Source organism: Narcine bancroftii, chromosome 2 (assembly GCF_036971445.1).
Source record: "Narcine bancroftii isolate sNarBan1 chromosome 2, sNarBan1.hap1, whole genome shotgun sequence".
Classification (NCBI taxonomy): Eukaryota; Metazoa; Chordata; class Chondrichthyes; order Torpediniformes; family Narcinidae; genus Narcine; species Narcine bancroftii.
Window position 1 is genome coordinate 37,597,561 of NC_091470.1, and position 18,709 is coordinate 37,616,269.

The 18,709-nt window shown below is 41.9% G+C and overlaps 1 protein-coding gene across 8 annotated transcripts in view; it reads right to left on the reverse strand.

Moving 5' to 3' along the window:
- The window catches only part of spata7 (spermatogenesis associated 7), a 41,976-nt gene extending 23,278 nt beyond the window's left edge, over nt 1-18,698 (reverse strand). For 3 of the 8 annotated variants that reach the window (XM_069916328.1, XM_069916327.1, XM_069916326.1), the window contains exons 1-4: nt 18,543-18,698; nt 9,932-10,024; nt 6,347-6,394; nt 4,578-4,702 (exon numbers count right to left, since the gene is read on the reverse strand). In XM_069916328.1, coding sequence (XP_069772429.1) covers nt 4,578-4,702; nt 6,347-6,394; nt 9,932-10,024; nt 18,543-18,579 — 303 coding nt within the window. In that variant the 5' untranslated portion in view covers nt 18,580-18,698. Of the gene's footprint in view, nt 1-4,577; nt 4,703-6,346; nt 6,395-9,909; nt 10,025-14,008; nt 14,093-15,320; nt 15,452-16,118; nt 16,198-18,542 lie in introns of all 8 variants that reach the window. The other 5 variants (XM_069916330.1, XM_069916329.1, XM_069916331.1 and 2 more) reach the window with 5 other exon arrangements.
- Nucleotides 18,699-18,709: the final 11 nt, after the last annotated feature.

An 18,709-nucleotide genomic window follows, 5' to 3' on the forward strand; every position in this document is an offset into this window, starting at 1 on the left:
CTTTGGGCTTAATATGAGAAAATGCCAGTGAGCATCAGAATAAAAGAGTTGGAGGTGGAAGGGGGTGGCAGGACACTATTTGTCTTGCTGAGTCTCTCAAGTATTGTGTGTTTTTACTTCAACCATGATGTCCACAGAATTGTGCTTTTCCTCTGACCCCTCCAGCCAGATGGCATGAACATTGACTTCACTGCTTTCCATTAAACCTGCCTTTTCTTCCCCCCTCCCCTATTTCGTGCCTTTCCAGTTCTTTCATCTACACAAATGCCCTGTCTTTCCAGTCCCCCTCAGTGCTGCTATTCCCTCCCTCCCTTCTCCACTTTTCATCTCTTGCCCTACTAACGCCACTCCCCCCCCCTACTCTTTTGTCCAGATGCTTGTTGGCATTTTCTCATACTTTGATGAAGGGCTCTAGCCTGAAACATCAGTTATGTATCTTTGCCTTTGCTACATAAAGGACACTGAACTGCTGAGCTTCTCCAGCATTGTGTGTTTTTATTTCAACCACAGTGTCCACAGAATTCTGTGTTTTACCTCTCACAGAATAGTAATGGGTTGGAGAAACACATGGGCGGTGACAAGCTGCCTAAACACACTGGCGCATCTGACTCAGCCCTACAAGCCCAAACTATCTGGGCAGGCGTTGCAGCTTCCTAGACAACCATAACAAAAGTGAGGCCAAGACTTTTAACAGAGATCAAGGGAATCAATACAAGTTCGAAGCTTATCATCATTTCATAAAGCTGTGGCAGTTATAATGAGCAGCAGTAAAAAAAAATGAGATAACACTCTTGTAGGTTGGTGCATCATTAAGCTAAAACACAAGGCATTTTAGACTAAACAAAAACATTATGTAAGCTGCCGATCGTGCTCCCCTGCTCGTACCCCGACGCAGCCACTCTCGGCCGCGCGCACTACATCACACCATGTGCTGTCTGATGCCCACTACCACGTGATGAGTTCTTGGCGGCCTTGTTGACGGCCTCTTCATTGCTCTACTGATACATGGACACAGATATCAGCTGCTCCTGACCAGTGTCACCTAGGATCATTATTGGCTAGGGGCCCAGATCAAAACTGTATAAAACATCGATGCATCGCACATTCTTTCTCTCTGCCTCGTGGTCCAAGCCCCAGACATTGTTCCATGGCAGGATGCTACCGTGGTCATCGCTAGAAGTGTCACAGGTAAGGTGTGCACTACATTGAAGGTGAGCTGTAGTACTGAGATAGATCAGTATTTGCAGAGAGCTGCACCCCCATTGGTACAGGGAACTGGGCACATATGTGAAAGTCCCTGTCTGTAGGGTATTTACTCAAGTGTGTGAGCTTGTACAGAGTATAGGCGTCCAACTAGGTCCAATGTGAATGTCTATAATCGTTGTTTAAGTAATATAGCAATCAAGTACTGTTTGACGTTCTCCCCTGTTTGTCTCCTGTATGTGTGACTATAACACTTGTGTCCAGAATCGCCTCTCTGCGAACCCACTGAACCTGATACCTTTCCCAACATGTCAGCAAGTTCTATGAATTTTTTAAAAAAAATATCAGGTTATAGGCATATGCAACATGGATAGGATCAGGTTTGCAGTCATGTTTCTGTAATTATGAAACAACATTGATACTTGCACGAGAAATATTCACACTGTCAAAACTGAAGAATTGCAATCCAGAAAAAATTGAGTTTTGACTAGAAATGATGATCGTAAGGGATGAAAGGGTGGTGTGCAAAAATAAGGATGGGAAACAAAACAAAGTTTCCGAAGTTTTATAGAAAATCTTAAGCTATAAAAGAATCCACTCTTTACAATGCTAAAATTCACAGAAACAAATTATTCATAGCAGATAGAGGCACATTGATATATTAGAGATGCTCAGGTCCAGCTAAGTTCCTAGTTTGCTCCCTCTACAACCTAAACATTCTATCTAAAATGTAGCATGAAATGTGTGCAGGGGCAGAAGGCATTTTACTCGCTTGCACCAACTTTCACTGATGAGCTAGAGTTTGAGATTTATAACACAATGCAGTGGAAGAGAGAGAGTTATCTGAATATTTAGTTCCAGAAAAGATCAATAAATGTAGAACTGGTCAATCAAGAGGGTGGGAGGGCTTGACTACAAGAGTATTGGAATCTAAAAGGTAGCAATGGTGAGCTGCAGGCCTCAAACTTGTCCAACAGGTTTGAGATTCTGAATCAGATTTCAGATTTATTGTCAGAGTAAAAACATGACATCACATGCAACCCTGAGATTCTTTTCCCTTTGGGCCAGGCAGAATTTCTATTTATCAATAGTAAAAAAAGGTGTACCAAAGAGAAATGTAAACAAAGAATGTGAAACATTGACTGCAATACAGCAAAAAAAAATTCAATAATAAATAATGTGCAAAGTAAGAGCCCTTAAATGAGTCTCTGATTGAGATTGTTGTTTAAGAGTATGATGATGGAGGGTAGCACCTAGTTGTACAAGTCTTGTGGACAGACCCTATACTTCTTTCCTGAAGGCAACAGTGAGAACAGAGCATGTTCTGGGTAGTATGGATCCTGGATGATTGCTGCTGCTCTCAGATGGCAATGTTCCAAGTAGATTTTATCAGTGGTGGGAGAGTTTTGTCTGTAATATACTGGGCTGTTTACTACCTTTTGTAGGTTCTTGCAACCTCTTTAGATGAGATCAGAGTTTGCAGGATGAACAAGCAAACTAACAATGGCAGTGTTATACTTGTGTTGGGGGGGGGGGGGTTGTGAAAAGGAATAGTAAGGGGCAGTTAGGAGAATAGAAAATTCTCACTGCAGTCACAGTACCAGACCCAAAGGCCCTGTGCCTAAGTTAAGGATATCCTCTTTGGGGCTGGGGCAAGTTCATTCTATAGAGCCTTCCAAGCCCACAACTTGGACATCCAAGAAAGACAGGGATTGGAGGAAAGTGGAACATCACCACTTGAAGATTTCCCTTGAAATTACATACCATCCCAAATTGTAAGTGGATCATTGTTCCTGTCTAGTTTCTGGTTCTAAACCCCTGAAATCCTTTATCAAAATCCCAAGGACAACTAAGAAGGAAATCATTACCATCTTCTTAATAATTGCTAGCTTTGCTGGGAACATCACACTTTGCAATGGGATTTAGATTTTTTTTAAAATATCAATCAACAATACATGCTCATTTACCAATTTTCTTCTTGTTAAAAGCAAACTAAGCACTCTCATAATTGACCTGGTAAACAACAGTTGATTTCATATCTACTGTCTCATGACATTGATTGTGGACAGCTTGGGATTCAAAGCATTGACACAGTGCTAAAATATCACAGGATAGGAACTTGTTTAACGTGACCTTGTAGCGGCGGCTACACTGCTACCATCAACCAGACGGGTTGAGTTCAGTGAGCAAAAACTGATTTATTGCAGGCTGCCTGGCTGGTCTTATACTCCCAGCCCGGACCTGGCTGAGAACTACACTGGGGGGCCCCGACGTCACCGGGGCGTAACGTGGGTCCCCAAGCGCGGGCTTCTGAGCCCGGTGCCGAGGTCAGGAGGAAACCCCCGATGGCGCCATTTTGGCCGGCTGCCCCGCCGCATGCAATGACAAGCGGGGCTGGTTCGCCTGCCTAATGACATACCGCCACAACCTATTCCTTTCATATACTAATCAATTATCACTGTGGAATGTACGCTATGTACCCAGAGATCAAATCAAAGTAAATTACCGTAAAACATTTATGCACTTGGCAAGATTCTTGTAAACCATTTTTTCTATCACTGAGAACTAATCAGATGATCTGTTAACAAAAAAAACTATAAGGAAATTGCTGATGCAGTTAACATCAATGCTATAAAGAGCAAGAGTCAAGACTGATGCATGATAAATGTGAGACTTTGATCTGCGAGACATGACACCAGATGGAAGAAAGGCAGGACGTGGGAGGAAGCAAGAAAAAGGGGGAAGGGTGGGAAGATAAATTGAGAAGAATGAGAGAAGGAAGAACTACTATGAGAGTGAAAAGCTTTGGGGTCTTTCCCTCGATTACAAGTACTGTGAAGGTTATTGTTCAAAAATAAAATTGAAAAAGAGGCTTTGAAGTCAGGAAGAGAAATGTTAGTGTAAGAAGATTTGAAGTGCAATTCCAGAAAGTTGAGTTGGAATGCATAATTAGTGGAGTAAAAGAGTGGCACTTGAAGCCTAATTCTGATGACAAAACTGGAAAAGGTAGGGTAAAGTAAAATAAGAATTCTGGAAATGCTCAACAGATCAGGCAGCACCTGTGGAAAGTCTAATTAGAATTAATGTTTCAGGTCCGTGACTTTTCATCAGAACTGGGAAAAAGAATGAAGCTGTTGGACAGCTGCACCATTCCAAAGTTATTATAAATTTGAACAAAATAATTCAAAATCTTTTTTTGTTTATCTCTATCACATACCACCTACTTCTTATTTTGTCCAATGAATTATTCAAATGAAACAGATTTTATTAAAATCAAGGAGGGCAAGAGTTGGGGAAAAAATGGATGCCCATTAGTCTAAAAAATATTGAATTATTCCACAGGATTGATGCAGATTCATTCTCATGAAACATACCTGGATGTGCTTTGTAGAGATTAATCTTATGCTACTGCCTGAACTGGATGAAGATTCTGATCTGGCAGCGAGAAATCCTCTTCTGTTTTTCATTTGTCGACTTTGTCTCTGGAGCTGATCTTGATCTTAAGAACAATGTAAGATCAGTCTGATGATTGTAATATTTACACTTGCATTCTAAATAAGTTTGTCAGAAATCTGAAGTTAGAGTGAAATTTAAAATACTAACCCAGTCAAATTATTTGCTGGTATCGTTTTTTTTAAATTTTCCTACAAAGCCAGGCACCACAAGCTTTTGTTGCTCATCACTGTGACAGCTGTAGTGGTCAGTGATAATAGCACCATAATTGCACCAGCCAACCAAGGAAAATGGACATTATATAATACTGATTTTCTTTTTCAAGAATTCAGGAACAATGGTAACCTGGTGAACTAACACTTTACCCAGAGTAATCTGTTGTTATAAATTATGAACTATTAAAACAAAACATAACCTATTACACAAAACACTGAAACATTTTGTATTAGTTGTTGCAAACCAACCAAACATTCTGGATTCTGAGTGGTAAATGTGACAAAACTCATTAGTCATTTCAACACTAAACCATCTTTTATGAAACATGATAAAGTGCTTTTCTTTCTCATTGTATTCACATTTTCTCTTAAGTTGAAAATTATTCAAGTACAAGTATGCAGGCAAAACAAAACCTTGCCAAGATAAATGAATAAATCATGTAAAAATAAATAATATCCAACATAACACCAGACCTTCTGGAGGACCTGGAATAAAACTCATATTCACCTTGAAAACATGGATTACTTAAGTACAGCCAGCATATATTGGTAAGATACGGCCAATTTAAAAAGAATTCTTTGACTTAACAGTTTCTTATTTTATTAAATGTGATCTGATTTGTTTGAAGATTTTCAAAAATATTATTCTGTGCTGCTTTAAAGAAGGCACGTTCATAAAATTAGGTGTCTACTTTTGAGATACCCTTGTGGGAAATTTGTTACTTCTTCCAAGGAGGTCTTTTGGAATCAAGTTCTGAGGTGGCTCTTGATGCCCATGAGCAATCCTCAGATTTCACTACAATGGATAGGTGGATTGTTTAGGAGATGGTGCCATCTTTCATCCATTTTAGCTGGGATCTGCGAAAATGGGCTCTCAATGAAAAGATTCAAGCTTCTCAAATATTCCTTCTTCATTTTGGTCAGTCACAGAATGGTGTGGAAATTATCGCTTTTCAAAGTACCTTTGAGTAAATCTTTGAAATATTTCCTCTTTATTCCTAGTAATCTCTTAGCACAAGCTTGGGTTATCTGTCATAGATGTCCAACATCTGAATGATGTAGCCCATCCATCCAATTTGGCAAGTGAAATTAAAGTCTTATTGTTGGGGATCTTGGCCAGTGGGAGGACAGTGACATTATCCTGACAGTGGATAGGAAGCATTTTGTGGAGACAGCATTACACCAGATGAGATTGAGAGGGAGATGTTTAAAATGATGGCGTAAATTGATAAAAGCAATTTCCATCAATTAGTGAATCAATAATTAGTGGGCATAACTCTAAGATTAATATCAAAATAAGGTTAAAAGAATATTTGATTATTTTAAGCACAAAATTAATGGTGGTCCATTGCATTAGTTAATGCATTAATTGAAATGTGACCATGAACATGAAATTTCTAAATGAAAAATGAATAAATACTTGAAAATGAAGAGAAAATAGGATTGAGTGGATTTGCAATAAATATATGACTTACATTTTACATTTAACAGCATGCTTTTTGGTACTGAACAATCCACAGAAGCTGAAAGAACAAAAACACAAAAGTAACTTTTAGTTTATAATCAATGAAAACTAAGAATAAGACTATTGAACAGTTGAATAAGCCATTGATCTGTGCCAGTGCTTTACACAAGCCTTCTTCCACCTGTTTAATTAACTTTATCAGTGCAACCTGTTCCAATATTCCTTCTGTACTTTTTAAGTTTAAACATACAGCACAGTAACAGGCCCTTCCAGCCCAAAGCCTAGGCTGCCCAAATAACCCCAATTAACCTACAATCTCTGTATATTTTGAAGGGTGGGAGGAAACCGTAGGCTCCTGAGGAAGCCCATGTAGATATGGGGAAAACATACTAACTCCTTACAGACAGTGGCAGATTCAAACCTTGGTCACTGGTGCTGTAACAATATTGTCTAAATGGTACCCAAACCATATCATCCTGGCACTTTTCTGGCATTTCCTTCCAATAGCAGAAAAACTAAGTCAGGTGATCCCCACCACCAGTACCTCCCAAACAACAATCCTACCACCACTGCAGCTGCATGAACTGCTGAGTATTTCCACTATTTTTATTTCTCATTTCTAGCATTTGCAATATTTTGGTTCTGTATTACTGTTTAGACCATAAGATATAGGAGTAGATGTATCCCATTTGGCCCTTTGAGTCTGCTCCACCATTCATTCATGAGCTGATCCATTCTCCCACTCAACCCCACTACCCTGCCTTCTCCCCATAACCTTTGATATCCTGACTATTCAGATACCTATTAATCTCTGCCTTAAATACACCCACTGGCTTGGACTCTGCAGCCACCTGTGGCAGAAAATTCCAGAGGTTCACCAACCTCTGGCTAAAGAAATTCCTCCTCATCTGTTTTAAATGGGCCCCTTTCAATCCTGAAGTTGTGTCCTCTTGTCCTTAACTCCCCTACCATGGGAAACAACTTTGCCATATCTACTCTTGTCCACGCTTTTCAACATTCAAAATGCTTCCCTCTGAGGTCTCCTCTCATTCTTATAAACTCCAAGAAGTACAATCCAAGAGCTGTCAAACATTCCTCATATGTTAATCAGTTCATTCAATTTTTATAAATCTCTGAACCCTATCCAAAGCCAGCATATCCGTCCTTAAAGAAAGCCTCACCAGTACTTTATAAAGCACTCAACATCACCACCCTGCTCTTATATCCTATTCATCTCAATATGAATGCTAATATTGCATTTGTCTTCTTCACCACTGACTCAACCTCGAAGTTAACCTTTAGGGTATCTTGCATTTCCTTCCAAGTCCCTTTGTACCTCTGAATTTAGAATTTTCTCTCCCCATCCAAATAATAGTCTGCCCTTTTATTCCTTCTACCAAAGTGCATGACCATACACTTTCCAACATGATATTTCATTTGCAACTTCTCTTCCCATTTTCTTAATCTGTCTCTCTGCAGCCTCTCCAATTCCTCCTCATTTCCTGCTGCTCCATCTATCTTTACATTAACTGCAAACTTAGCCATAAAGCAATTTATTCCACAAACCAAATCATTAACCCAATGTAAAAAGAAGTGGGCCCAACACTGATCGCTGCAGTTCATCACTGGTAATGGTAACCAACCAGAATAGAATCCCTTTATTCTCATTCTCTGTTTCCTGTCAATCAGCCAATGCTCTACCCGTGCTAAAATCTTTCTTGTAATTCCATGGGCTCTCATTTTGTGAAGCAGCCTCATATGCGGCACCTGGTCAAGGCCTTTTGAAAGTCCAAATATACAACATCCACAGCATGTCCTTTGTCTAGCCTACTTGTGGTTTCTCCAAAAATTTGCAGGTTTGTCAGGCAAGATTTTCCCTTAAGGAAACCATGCTGACTTTGGCTCATCTTGTCATGCTCTTCTGGTGCTCAATAACCTCACTCTTGACCATTGACTCCAACAACTTCTCAAGGACTGATGTTAGGCTAACAGGTTTAGAGTTTCCTTTCTGCTGCCTCCTTCTGTTTTTAAATAGTGGAGTGACCTTTTAGTTTAATTCAATGTGGTTTCTCCTCCAAACAATTACAACTTGAATAGGTTCTGCTCTTCTCAGACACTTTGAATGAGACTAGAATGAAAACTTGACAGGTAGTACAGTAAATTTTTGTTTATTTGATACTTATGCATCCAGAATTCTCATGCAATCAGCAAAAAAATTCTAAGAATATTAAGCAATTTCCCAAAATGCTTAAACAATGAATTTTATTTCGAGTGTTGTGCAACATAAATATGAAAAGTAATTTTAGTTCATTTACATATATACAGAAGGCATTGTGGTTGGCGGAAGAGATAATGACAATGTCACATTAATTCTACCTGATGCTAGATCCTTTGGCTATTGTAGCATTCCTGATCCTATGTCAGAAAATTCAAGGTTTCAAGCTTACTCCAAATTCAAACAGAGATTGAATCTTCAGCTCTAAGTACCAGGTTGATGTCAAGTAAATATTCTGATCGCCTGAGTTCAGAACCTTTCATGGTGTAAATCCATTATTCTACCTTACAAGCTAGTTTAAAAATAACTACAACCCAAAAGAAACATTTGTATTGCTATCTGTTAACTACTAATTATCCTATTTTCTCCCATGAAAGACTGAAAATATGCCTGCAATCCCTGAAATAATTTGGTTAGGGTAAAGAAACAAATTTTGTAACTGGTTTCAAAGAGTGCATAAGATTGATAACAATCATATTTGGCTCTGATTTTGAGTCAGCATTTGACACTGACAAACAAATTGCAAGGAAGTATTTCACAGGTATGCTCTCAGTGTTTTGTGTGGCTGTAAAAATGACCACATGAGCCAATCAAACCTGGAACAGCTCACAAAATTCTGAAAAAAACAGTCAGGAAGTTATGACAAGACCCCAGCTCAGCCTAGGCTGCTATGACAGGCACAATATAGTTAGCTGTCCTTAAAAACTTTACTGGCTTCAACAAAGTTTCGGTGTTAAATATCGAAGTTAACATATATTTTTAAAAGTCTTCCTAAATTAACAACCCATTAAAATAGTTTTAAAGTTTTTTTTTCTCATTTTCAGCTATTTGAAAGATGTTTTTAAATTATTTAAAGGCATTTGATTTTTTTTTAAAAGTTGACAAGCCATTTAAAATCAACAGCTTTGGTCTCTTTTTCTGAAATCTGCATAAATCATGGGAAGTCCTGACTAGAGCCTTTTCAAACATGGAACAAAATGTATGGACGTGTTATTTTCATACGTTGACAAAATTAGCTCAATTTCTCATTGACCTGCTGATCTCCATATTAATTAGAACATTGGAATATCATAAATATACCCTGCTCAGATGTGTTGCATCATGAACAGAAATTTTGGACTTTCTGCATTAGGTTATACGTGGGCAAAAATTACTGTTTTTTTTCTTTCTTTGAGTAAATAGACCAAAAACCAGTAATTTGAATGTCATTACCTTCTCAAAACTGAGGCCAAGACATGAAATAAAATGCAATATTGTAAAGAATATCAGACCAGACTTACTATAATGACCAGACTTACTATAATTATCTTGTATGCTTACGTTTAGCAGAGAGAATTCTGTTGTAGTGTGAAGTCATATGAGCCTGAGTTAGGTGCTGATCAATCACTCCTTTGGAAGAACTTACATAGTAAGCTGCAAGAAGAAAGTGCTGAACATTAGACACTGAGACAAATCCAAAATCCTTTCCAAATAGAAATACTAGCACCTGCAAGTTTGAGCATTGATCAAAAATATGTACAGTATATACACATTAAATTACTACTGGGCCATAGTGCAAAGAACAGAACAGAAAAGAACAGAAGCATATGCCTAACTTGTTCATGCCAATCAAGTTGGTATTTGGAGCTCATCCCATTTGTCTGCATTTGGCCCATATCCTTCTAAACCCTTCCTATCCATATGAACGTCCAAATGCACATATGGACGTCCACATGAAAACTACTATAGCTTACTCTAGCAGCCCATTCTAGATAAGGACTAGCCTGAGTGGAAAAGTTACCATTCAGGTTCCTCTTAAATCTCTCTGCTCTCACCTTAAACCTACTATTTCTAGAATTACCTACCTTCATAAAAACATTTGAAACATGCCCCTCAAGATTTTATATAACTCTATAAAGTCACCATTCAAATTCCTTCATTCCAGTGAATAATGACTCTCCCGCCCCCTTCCCTTAGGAAAGCTGACAGGTCCCGATACCATCCTGGTGAATCACTTCTGTGATCTTTCCAACTTAAAGACATTCTTCCTATAGCTGGGAAACCAGAACTGCACACAGTACTCCAAGTGTGATCTCAACAATGACTTGAATGGCTGATTCAGGATGTTGCAAGCTTTGTACTCAATACCCTGCTGAATGAAGGCAAGAATGCCAAATGCCTTCTACACCACCTGAAAATTGCTTCTTTCAGGAAACAATACATCTGTACTCCTAGGTTACTTCTTTTAACAGAAATCTCCAGGCTTTACCATTTACTGTCCAAGCCCTGTCCAGGTTTGACTCACCAAAGTGCAATAACTCACACTAATTAGAATTCAATTCATAAGATCAGATGAGAGTTTATAGTCATATACACAAATACAATGTACAAATGCACCAAAATTCTTACTTGTGCAGCCACACCTGTACTTTTGTATAAACAAATGCAATAGTATATATTAAATTACCCCAGTACAATATAAAGGATAGATAGATAACAAATATTCAATTGGTAGTAGAAGAAAAGAAGTATAATCAATGAAGATAAACAAGTGGTCTCCAGATGTTGAGGAACTAGTATAATACTCAAGTCCTGGAGGGAACTCAGTAGGTCACGCAGCATCCATGGAAATCAATAGGCAGACAACTTTTTGGGCCTGAGTCCTTCTTCAGGTATTAATAAATGAAAACATGTAATTGTGCAGACAGGTCCTTTTGTGGTCCTGATTGATGAAGAAGCTGTAACAGCAATGTTGCCGCTAGTGCAAGCCCAGGAGAACACAGAGACAGCGCTGCTCCCAAGGATTCAACCACCTGGTCCAAATGCCAACAGCTCCACACAGCCTGTTAAAGGATCCGACAGAGTATGCAAAATTCTGCAATCATGGAAGTCTGCACTCGGCAGCAGCCACAATGGGTTGCAGTCACCAGGACACCAGAAACAGGAAGAATACCCCCCATTAAGAACAAGAAGCAGAGGAGATGACCCAACAGGGAAGGTGACCATGGCAGTGAACCAGTGAGGGATCCACAAAGGCTGAAGGGGATGGGGTTGGGGGTCCCACACGGCCTGCAGGCTGCCGGAGACTGGCTCATGGGAACCAGGTATTGGAGCCAGGATTTGAGCTGAAGGCAAGAAGGGCTCCTGAAGAGTCTTGGGTGCTGAAGGCTTCCTGATCGTGCCAGAGGTTTGGATCTGGAGCTCAGGTTGCTGTGGCTGCAGAGGCTGCAGGAGCGATGGAGGCAAATCCACACTCATTGACTCGGAAGGAACTCTATTTTGCTTCTCTTTCTCTCTCTTACTGTAAGGGGTGTCAGGCAACACTAATGGTGACTGCTGGCACAAGGAAATTTTGTGTTATAGTACATGTTCTATACTTCTTCTTTGGTTTGGCTCTGCGGACGAAGATTTATGGAGGGGGTAAAAGTCCACGTCAGCTGCAGGCTCGTTTGTGGCTGACAGGCAGACACGGTTGCAGCGGCTGCAGGGGAAAAATGGTTGGTTGGGGTTGGGTGTTGGGTTTTTCCTCCTTTGCCTTTTGTCAGTGAGGTGGGCTCTGCGGTCTTCTTCAAAGGAGGTTGCTGCCTGCCAAACTGTGAGGCACCAAGATGCACGGTTTGAAGCGCTATCAGCCCACTGGCGGTGGTCAATGTGGCAGGCACCAAGAGATTTCTTTAGGCAGTCCTTGTACCTTTTCTTTGGTGCACCTCTGTCATGGTGGCCAGTGGAGAGCTCGCCATATAACACGATCTTGGGAAGGAGATGGTCCTCCATTCTGGAGACGTGACCCACCCAGCGCAGCTGGATCTTCAGCAGCGTGGACTCGATGCTGTCGACCTCTGCCATCTCGAGTACTTCAATGTTAGGGATGAAAGCGCTCCAATGGATGTTGAGGATGGAGCGGAGACAACGCTGGTGGAAGCGTTCTAGGAGCCGTAGGTGATGCCGGTAGAGGACCCATGATTCGGAGCCGAACAGGAGTGTGGGTATGACAACGGCTCTGTATACACTTATCTTTGTGAGGTTTTTCAGTTGGTTGTTTTTTCCAGACTCTTTTGTGTAGTCTTCCAAAGGCGCTATTTGCCTTGGCGAGTCTGTTGTCTATCTCATTGTCGATCCTTGCATCTGATGATATGGTGCAGCCGAGATAGGTAAACTGGTTGACCGTTTTGAGTTTTGTGTGCCCGATGGAGATGTGGGGGGGCTGGTAGTCATGGTGGGGAGCTGGCTGATGGAGGACCTCAGTTTTCTTCAGGCTGACTTCCAGGCCAAACACTTTGGCAGTTTCCGCAAAGCAGGACGTCAAGCGCTGAAGAGCTGGCTCTGAATGGGCAACTAAAGCGGCATCGTCTGCAAAGAGTAGTTCACGGACAAGTTTCTCTTGTGTCTTGGTGTGAGCTTGCAGGCGCCTCAGATTGAAGAGACTGCCATCCGTGCGGTACCGGATGTAAACAGCGTCTTCATTGTTGGGGTCTTTCATGGCTTGGTTCAGCATCATGCTGAAGAAGATTAAAAAGTAATATACTATTACATGACAATAAAAGAATCTTTAATTTTATAGTTAGTGTAGGTTCAAGAACCTGATAACCATTGGAATCAAACTGTTCTTGAATCTGGATGTGTGCTGGAATTAAGGCTTCTGTACCTTCTTCCCAAAGGTTGTGACCATGATATAGTGATAAAGAGTTTACAGTCATATGTGCAATGTATAAATGCACCAAATTCTTGATTGCCAAACAGGTATTTTTGTGGAAAAAAAACAACACCAATGATAAACATTGGCCTGTTCGCAATATTGTAAAGATTGTAAACAAGTTCGCCTGTATGGAAATAAACAATATAAAAGACTAATAAATAATAAATACTCACAGTTATACAGTGCAAAACAAAAATTGAGATTTCAATAGTGCAGTCAAATCTTTTACTGGTCCTGGAATAGTTTATGGTTAGGTTTAGGATAATAAGGGAAGGTTCAAGAGCCCGATAGCTGTTGGATAAAAACTTTTCTTGAATCTGGAGGTTCTGTACCTCTGCCTGAAGGTAGCACCAAGAAGAGATTGTGACCAGGGTGATGGAGGACCTTTATGATGTTGACTGCCTTCTTGAGGCAGCGTCTCACATAAATGTCTTTAATGGACAAGTCAGTACCAATGATCTATGGCTTGGCTTGCCACTTTCTTCAGCCTTCTACATTTCAGGGCACTCAAATTACCAAACCAGACCTTGATGCAACCAGTCAGTATACTTCCCAAAGTATGCCTGTAAAAAAATTAATAGGGTATTCAAAGACATGCCAAACCTCCTTGGACTTCTTCAAAAATAGAAGTGTGGGTATGCTTTCTCTATAGATGCCTCAATGTGCTGGCTCCAGGAAAGGTCCTCTGAATCGTGGACTCCCAGGAACTTGAAGGTACTTACCACCGCCGTCCCATCGATGAGTACAGGTGTGTGGTCCCTCAGCCTCCCCTTCCTAAAGTCCATAATCTTGGTCTCAACATCTGGCTGATAATGAAAGCAAATGAATGGCTCAGGCACTATACAACCATAGTTTCAATCTCCATTCAATATTCTGACTCATCATTACTTATTTTTCAGCCATCAACTGGGGTGTTGTCTGTGAATTTATAGATTGCATCGGAGCCGAACTTGGCTACACATTGTGAGTGTATAAGGAATAGAGCAGGCACCTAAGCATGCAAACTTTGAGGTGCCCGTGTGAATAATCAGCAAGGAGGAGGAGATATTGCCAATCCACGCTGACTGGGTTCTGTCAATTAAGAAATCAAGAATCCAGTTGCAAAGGAACAGAATTTCAGCTCCCTGAGTTGAATTATGTTTTGCTGGTATGACGGTATTAAATGGCAACCTGTAGTCAATGAACAACAGCCCATCATAGATTTGCTGACTGTCCAGATAATCTAATGTAGAATGGCAGGACAGAAAGATGGATCTGCTGTTGACCTGTTGTTATTGTAGCTGAATTGAAGTGGTCCAGGTCCTTCCTGAGATACAAGTGGATTTGTTCAGTGTCCAACCTCTCAAAGCACTTCATTACAGTCAATACAAGTGCCTCAGGTTTAAGGATGTGACAATTTACCTTCTTGAAGGTTCTTTTAATCTCAGCCCAGAAACTGTATATTCACACTCAATATGCCAGCAAGACTGTAGCCCAGAGCCATATCACAGTACTGAGCAACTACACTGCTTAACTCAGCCCATCCAACATTCTTCACAGGCAGCCTTTGCACAGTGCCTTTGAATTCAGTCCCCATTGAGAAATGCAGCAATGAGATAATTTCATTGCTGCAGGATGCCAGTCGAGGACAAAGTTTCAAGCTAAGTTCCAGCACAGCAGCATACAACTTAAGCAGGTAAAAAAATGTTAAGTATAGTCAGATACACGTAATTTCCATCAGATAAGAAGTTGAAAAGGCCAAAGGATAACTAAAAACAGAACCTCAGGACCTCTTAAAGCTGAGATGTTAGAAACTTCAGTCACAACCCATGTCATATCTGGGAAGAGGGTATGAAAGAGCATCTCAGGCAGGAAAGGAGACAAATCTGATTGTACTAGGATCCTCTGCTGTTTGATACAGAGTCAAAACCACAATCCTCCTCAACCATCGTCACTCAGTGGTTAAAAGGTTAGTTAGAAAGTTGCATGTTAAAAGTTAGAAATGATCTTCAAAAGAAATGCAAAGAGTGGCATATACATAAATGCTATACTCACTTTACATGCTTCTTTTTTAACTTCACTTTAAGCCTTGACTATTAAGTATCCTCTTCGATTTGGCCGCCACAGTAATTCACCTCTGTATCAAGACTGCTTTACGATGGCATGCAGATCAATCTCAGTACCTGCTGTCAAGTCAGGCTATGTTATTGTAATTTTTCACTCTTTCTTACTACAAAGCAGTCTTTGCTGACTCCTGGGAACCTCTGGCCCATGAGTACTCAAAGTGGAGAAGGGGCACTTAGGATGGCAATGAGAACTTCATGTCATGTGTCGACAGAATAAAAAGCCCAGCATAAATGGCAGAGTGGGTGCAACATCTCACAAACAACACACCCACCTGTATCCTGATAGCAATTATCTATCTGTGGAAGAATTTGCAGTTCTCATTCTGGCCTTATCAGTCACCTCTAAATCAAAGTTGAAAGAATCCAAAAATACGTCCCTGGTTCTAATGACCTTTCCATGGGCACACTTTTGCTCTATCTACCCTATCTATTTCCTTGATTTTAAATACCTCCATCATACTTACTCATGACCTATTTTATTTCGAGGAATTATGGTTTCAATCATCAAAGTTTATCATCTATTAAATTATTTCAGTAAATTACTCTACAGCTTTTACAAAGCACTCACATCTTAAAATATGGCATCAAAAAATGCATAAAGAACCCCAATGGCTCATGTTTTTTATAAAGATTCACTGTGATATTCTTGCTCTTGTACTCTCTCTGCTATACTCAATTTCTCAAGCCCAAAACCCATTTGCACTTACAACAAACAATGCATATGTACCTCCTGAACACGGTTCCCTCTAACGCGTTTTGCAACCAGCGCCCAAAGGGAATCGATGTGCACACAAAAGGTTAGTTACCTAAAATGAAATACGTTACTTCTTAGAATGACAATACAATTTTATTAGCCATGACAGATAGGCTGTGCCAAAATGATCTTGAAACAAATGCAAGTTTACATTTGCACAAGCATTCAGTGCGCACATACTTTTGACACAGGAAAACAATTTGCACAACATAAGATTTTTGCACACACTGATTACTACTCCATAATTTTGCCACCTTCAAAAACCACTAGACACGTCCTCCATTTCTACATCAGCATTCTAATGGAAATATTTCTCCTCTGACTAACCAGTTCATTATTTCACCAGCATTAACTACTCCACTTCTTATAGCATGTTCCCAGTCTACTGCAGGATGCATAGCACCTCTCCTTTCAACTCATTCTTTCTCACCATTCAGGGACACAACACAGTTCTTCCAGGTGAAGCAGCAATTTACTTGCACTTTTTCTAATTTGTTTTTTGTTTACATTTTGTGTTATGATATGGTCTCCCCTATTTGAAGAAACCAAGTACAAATTGAGTGAGTGCTTTGCAGAGTACTTCCTTTCAATTCACCATGATTTAGTTGAGCTTCGAGTTAGCTGTCATTTTAATTCTCAAACTCTAGCAACCTGGGTTCATTCTGAACTTGGATTCATTTTGTGCAGGAAGTGTTTATTCTCCCAGTGACTGCATTGATTTCCTCCATGGTTTCTTCCCCATGTTCTAAATACATGCTAGTTTGCTAAGTTAATTGCTGCTGTAAATTACCACAAGTGTAGGAGGGCAGCAGGAGAATCAGGAAAGTTCATGAGTACATGAGAGACATTAAGTTATGTGGAATTGGAGGGGGGTGGGGGGGTGGGGGTGGGGGAGAGAATGAGTCTAATGGGAATAATGATAGTTGGCATAGAATGGCCTCATTCTGTATCATAAAAATATTAGTAAATTTGTCCTTGGTCTCCTATATTCTTCCAACACAACCCCATGTAAGATTAACAACACGTCATCTTCCCACTGGGATTCAATACCGAATTCAACAATGTCAGATAATTAGCCTATTTGTTTGGAACTTGCTAGTTTCCTGTAAAGTCATCCACCTGTAACATTAATGGTTTTGCTTTCTGTGTCTCTACACATGACCTGATCTGAGAGTGTTTCTAGCATTCTCCTTTATTTCAGATTTCCTACAACTGTTCTGCATCTCATGGTTCCAGCACAGTTCTCTCTAAATGCCCTTATTCACTTCCCACTATTTCTAGTCCTCAAACAGAGCAGACTCCCACTGGCCCTTCTTCGATGGCATTAAAAGCAATCGCATCAGATGGACAACCTTGATCTCCAATCTTTCACCTTAGTTGTCTTCACCTGTCTCCATCTCTGCGACTTTTCCAATCTCCAGTTCCGATGAAGGGTCGTTGTTCCTGAATCATCATCTTTGTTTCTCTTTCCACTGGCCTGCTAATATTCCCAGGATTTCCCGGTCTCTTTCTTTCGCAGATCCAGCATCATGTTGCTTTTAAATTTTACATCTGTGGCGCTTTTGTCCCCTTTTAATGCCCGGCTTCAATCCTGGTGTCAAACCTATTATTTCTCATGTGTTGAAAAGATCCAGCCGGGGGGGGCTGGGGCCAGGATGGGCAGGGGCATGGATGGGGGGGCAAGGGGCGTGGATTGGGGGGGGGGGGGTGGGGCGAGGAGCGTGGATGGGGGGGGCGAGGGGGCGTGGATGGGGGGGGGCGAGGATGGGGGGCGAGGGGCGTGGATGGGGGGGCGAGGGGCGTGGATGGGGGGGGCGAGGGGCGTGGATGGGGGGGCGAGGGGCGTGGATGGGGGGGGCGAGGAGCGTGGATGGGGGGGGCGAGGGGCGTGGATGGGGGGGCGAGGGGCGTGGATGGGGGGGCGAGGGGCGTGGATGGGGGGGCGAGGGGCGTGGATGGGGGGGCGAGGGGCCGTGGATGGGGGGGGCGAGGGGCGTGGATGGGGGGGCGAGGGGCGTGGATGGCGGGGGCGAGGGGCGTGGATGGGGGGGGCGAGGGGCGTGGATGGGGGGGGTGAGGGCGTGGATGGGGGGGGCGAGGGCGTGGATGGGGGGGCGAGGGGCCAGGATGGGGGGGCGAGGGGCAGGATAGGGGGCGAGGGGCAGGATGGGGGGGCGAGGGGCAGGATGGGGGGGCGAGGGGCCAGGATGGGTGCTCCTGCTTCCTTGGATCCCCTTTCCCACTGCTCTGGTGAAGCAGAGACAGCGCACAGCTCGCAGCTGCTTTCGGAGCAAACCAGTTCACGCGCAATGAGCGCGCTCCCGACCGGCGCCCACGTCACCGCGGTTAAGACGCTGACTCAACAACGAGTGCTGAGACGGAGGCCTTCGGATGTACCTTTCTTGTTTGCCATGTTGATGCCTATCCTTCCCATGCTCTTTGATGACGCCAAGGCTCGAGCTACCGGCGCTGAATGCCGGTATTACCTGGGCCCAAAATTACTCAGGGGCACCTCAGTCGCCATACCCGTTGCCAGCTGCGCCGCGTCCTCGGAGCTGGGCACA